The sequence below is a fragment of the Dasypus novemcinctus genome, chromosome 10 (genome assembly GCF_030445035.2).
Source record: "Dasypus novemcinctus isolate mDasNov1 chromosome 10, mDasNov1.1.hap2, whole genome shotgun sequence".
NCBI lineage: Eukaryota > Metazoa > Chordata > Mammalia > Cingulata > Dasypodidae > Dasypus > Dasypus novemcinctus.
This window is the reverse complement of record NC_080682.1, coordinates 91570319-91574245: the sequence shown is the minus strand read 5'-3', so window position 1 is coordinate 91574245 and position 3927 is coordinate 91570319. Positions and strand designations below refer to the sequence as shown.

Sequence of the window (3927 nt, the reverse complement as noted above, 5' to 3'; positions counted from 1 at the left end):
CAAGATGTTAATAAAAGGGTGGTATATTGGGACTCTGTACTTTGTACATGATATTTTTATAAATCTACAATACATAAAATTTAAAAACAAATTAAAAATTTTAAAGGAGATACTGGAGATTGGATCCAGAACCTCACGCATGTGAAGCAGGCACTCAACCACTGAACTATACTTGCTCTAATAAAAATTTTAAAAGTGGGAAAAAATAGTACAGTTGTGGGAAGGAGTATGGTATGGACATGAAGTTCTGTGTCTAAAGTTGAATTCCTGGTATTCCATACCAAACTCGTTCCTCAGTTAATAGTAACTACATTCTTCCAAATGCTCTGGCTAAATCCTTGGTGTCATCCTTTATTCCTCTCCATCTTTTATACCCTACGTATAGACTGTCAGCCAATCTTGTGATCTATAATTTCGATTCTCACTTACCACTTTAGTTCGAGCCATTATCAACTCACATCTGGATTACTGATATAACGTTATAACTGGTTTCCTTGAGGAAAATCTTACCCCTCAGCCCCATCCCTACCCTGTGTAGTAAGTGTAAGAGGCACTCAGAATGTAAAGACTGAGAATTACATGGAAGGTGTTAAATATTTGTGTAATGAACAAGTAAATGAGGGATTAAGAAGGGCAAGGGGTCAATGTAAAGAAGAAAATGGAACCCAAAGGTAGGTTCAGCAAGTTTTGTAATGTCCTTGTAAATATTGTGATAGCAGCTAAAGAAGATTTGAGTTCAAGATGAGGGTAGTGGCATGATGTCATATTGTACTACTAGTGGCATTCAGATAAAACAATCTTTAAAACAAGCCTGGGCTTCCATAATCCCTGAGATCTGACCTCTCAATGCTGGTACATGAGTAGCTTGATAATCCCCTGCTTGATTTCCTGGGTTCGTACCCCATAAACAATGGGGTTGAGGGCTGGTGGGATGAGGTGATGCAGGACATTGAGAAGAATAGGTACCTCTGAGGGAACTTTTTTCCCTGCCTTGTTTGTGAAGATGAAGACTAGTAGCAGTGTGTAAAAGAAAAGTATAAGGATGAGATGGGAACCACAAGTACTCAAGGCCTTGGTGGCCGCACCCCCTGACTGCAGACGCATCACAGCCCTCAGGATGAAGCAGTAGGATAGCAATATGAGCACCAGGTCAGAACCCAGTAGGCACCACACACTCACAAACTGGTAGAGCTTATTTAGGTGAACATCCTCACAGGAGAGTCTTGCTACAGAAATGTTGGCACAGATACAATTCTCCACCACATTGCTGGCACAGTAGTTGAGCCTGGCAGCCAGCACTGGAGTGGGTAGTGTGGCCAGCAGATTGCGGATGACAATAAAGATGGTTGCATTAATGACGAACTGTTCAGTGACAATGGACGGGTAGCGCAGAGGATGACAAATGGCTACGTAGCGGTCATAGGCCATGACCAGGAAGGTGGAGGACTCCATGGGAAGGAAGGTATTCATGATGAACATCTGCAGGAAGCAACCCGCAAAGCTGATGGGCTTCATGTTGAACCAGAAGATGAGCAGGACCTGCCAGAATCATTGTTCTCAAAAATTCTGTACATCCATTCTCACCCTAAAGGACTTAACCCTTGGGGAAACCCTAAGATGGCTTTAACTACCCATCTCCCCAAACCACAGCCCCATAATCCCAGCAAGAACAGCATCCTCATTGCAAATACCTTCTATCACATCCCAACCTCCAGACCTGACTCAAGCCCTCACCTCTCCTTTCCATCTATAGGTGACATCCTTTATTTAAAATATTCTCTTTTTAGTCCTTTTCTCTCTTGAGCTCCAGAATACTTACTCAAATTCTATCCAGTATAATGTATCATAGGAACATCAACCCCCTTAAGTCCCATACTTATTTTGACACTTTCTAACCACTCCATACACATAAGGAAAGGTCCTCCAATTGCACTTCCTATCTCAGTATATGACATAAACACGCATCCAATTACATTTGAGAAAGAAAATTCTAGATCCCTTCAGGGTAGGGTTCGGGATCATTCAGAGTCAAGGAGAATCTCCCTGGAAGATTCTCTAAGGACATTGAGAGAGGGCCTGCTAGTTAAGGATGTATGAATCCTAAGAAAGTCATGGGCACTGAGAATGGGAGGGCACATATATGGGAACTGGGAGCAAACTGGTATGATAATACATGTGACTCATTATAGAGATTTCCCAGAGATATGGGAAGATTTACCACAGCAAATGAGGTACTGTTTTGAGAAAGATAACTTTGTGCCTGAAAGAGAGTCCAAGGAGAGTCTGACCTTAGGGATGACTGTCAGGCAGAGGATAACATCCAGCATAGAAAGAATGGCAAGCAGGTAGTACATGGGCTCATGCAGAGATGCCTCTTGTTGGATGGTGAGTAATAATACAAAGTTAGCCCCAAGGGCCAAAACTAGGAGAGGAGCCAGGGGTATAGACAGCCAGTGCTGTGTGTCCTGCATCCCTGGAAAGCAGATCATCAAGAATTCGGTCACCTGGGTCCCAGTGTTGTTTGAGGATAATACCATGACTGGCATGAGAGCCTGGAAGTGCTGAAAGAAAAGAGGCATGAATGCAGGCTTTTTTTGTGTCATTAATAGCCTCTGAATAGATTAGCTGCCTCCACTCTAGGCTCGAGCATCTCCACCATTCAACTGACATAACATTATCTAAAATTTAAATTGGACCACATCATTCCCCTTTCAGAATAATTTCCTTTATACCATAATTTTACAAATAAGGAATAACTCCCTTAATATGAGTATGATAGAGCCCAGTCAGATTCCGTAGTTCCTTCGCACACACACACATATATACACACACATAGAACATGCTTTCCAATGCCACACCTCTGTGTTTTCACATTATATCCTTACCAGAGAATCACTTCTTGCCCTCAAAATTTTAGCAAATCACTAAGTCACATTCCAGTTATCCAAAATGTTACACCACTTGGAAATATTTCTCATGTTACTCCCTTTGCATACATAATTTAATCCTTCTCCTTTCCACTTTTCCTCCATGCTCCATAAATATCCTGAGGATACTGCTTCTCAAGCATTAATGAAACTTTCCTATCTATATTGATGATTTCTATTTGTCTGCCAATAAGACTGTTCTCTCACTAAAGTGGGATAGTATGCTATATTGAATATCTTTTTATTCTGAAACAGATAAAAATACTAGGCATCTGTGACATAAGATACTTCAGATAGATGGCACTGATAGTTTATTGAAGGCACTATCATGTTCTTGACATTTTTTCCTTTATTATTTAGCATCTCCATCTCTTGCTTTACTATGAACCACCAACATTTTTGCTCAACACTGAGTAAAAGCCTGCACAAAGCAGTAGGGGAAAAAATAACAATTTAGTGGTGAGAAAAAAAATTAAAAATAAAACAATTTAGTGGTAAAAAATAAATATAAAAGAAGTTTGTGCAATATTGTGTGTTTGTGAATATTTGGTAAGGAATTGCTAAACATTCTTCAGTCCTCAGAAAAGGAGAAAAGATGAGGAAATGAAAAATGAGGTTCCCATGATAAAGGAAGAACTGAAGGAACACCTGAACAGTCCCAGGATATTACGCTGTGCAGAATGGAGCTGCCATTTTCTTTCAGAATCTTCTAAACCAGCCAAGAACCTGCTGGTGAGGAAGTTGCCAGGTTCTGCTGTACTTAGCTCAGTAGCAAAGAAAACAGCATCTCTTATAGATGGGTTTTTCAACATGTTGTTGGGACACTTCTCTTTTAAGGTGCTTATTTTTCCTCTAATCCATAGTGTGGGTGTCTTGTCACGTTTGTCTTTCTTTTAAACCAGTGATTCTCAGATGGAGTATATATCAGAGTCAACCGAAGGACTTCTTAAAATATAAATTGCTGAGTCTCACCCCCAAATTTTTCCAATTCCGTAGGTCT

General features: G+C 40.5%; 1 protein-coding gene across 1 annotated transcript; it reads right to left on the bottom strand.

The window, feature by feature from the left end:
* Positions 1-843: 843 nt before the first annotated feature.
* On the bottom strand, positions 844-2537 carry LOC101436766 (olfactory receptor 56A4-like). Its single transcript, XM_004466940.1, has 2 exons — positions 2289-2537; positions 844-1539 (listed from the first exon to the last, which is right to left on the bottom strand). Exons 1-2 carry the CDS (start codon positions 2535-2537, stop codon positions 844-846), a joined length of 945 nt encoding a protein of 314 aa, XP_004466997.1.
* Positions 2538-3927: the final 1390 nt, after the last annotated feature.

Coding starts and splice junctions, on each gene's coding strand:
- LOC101436766 (XM_004466940.1), bottom strand. CDS start 2,537: ATGGTATTATCCTCAAACAACACTGGGACCCAGGTGACCGAATTCTTG. Junction 1,540..2,288: donor GCCTGACAGTCATCCCTAAG/GTCAGACTCTCC, acceptor TGATTCTGGCAG/GTCCTGCTCATCTTCTGGTT.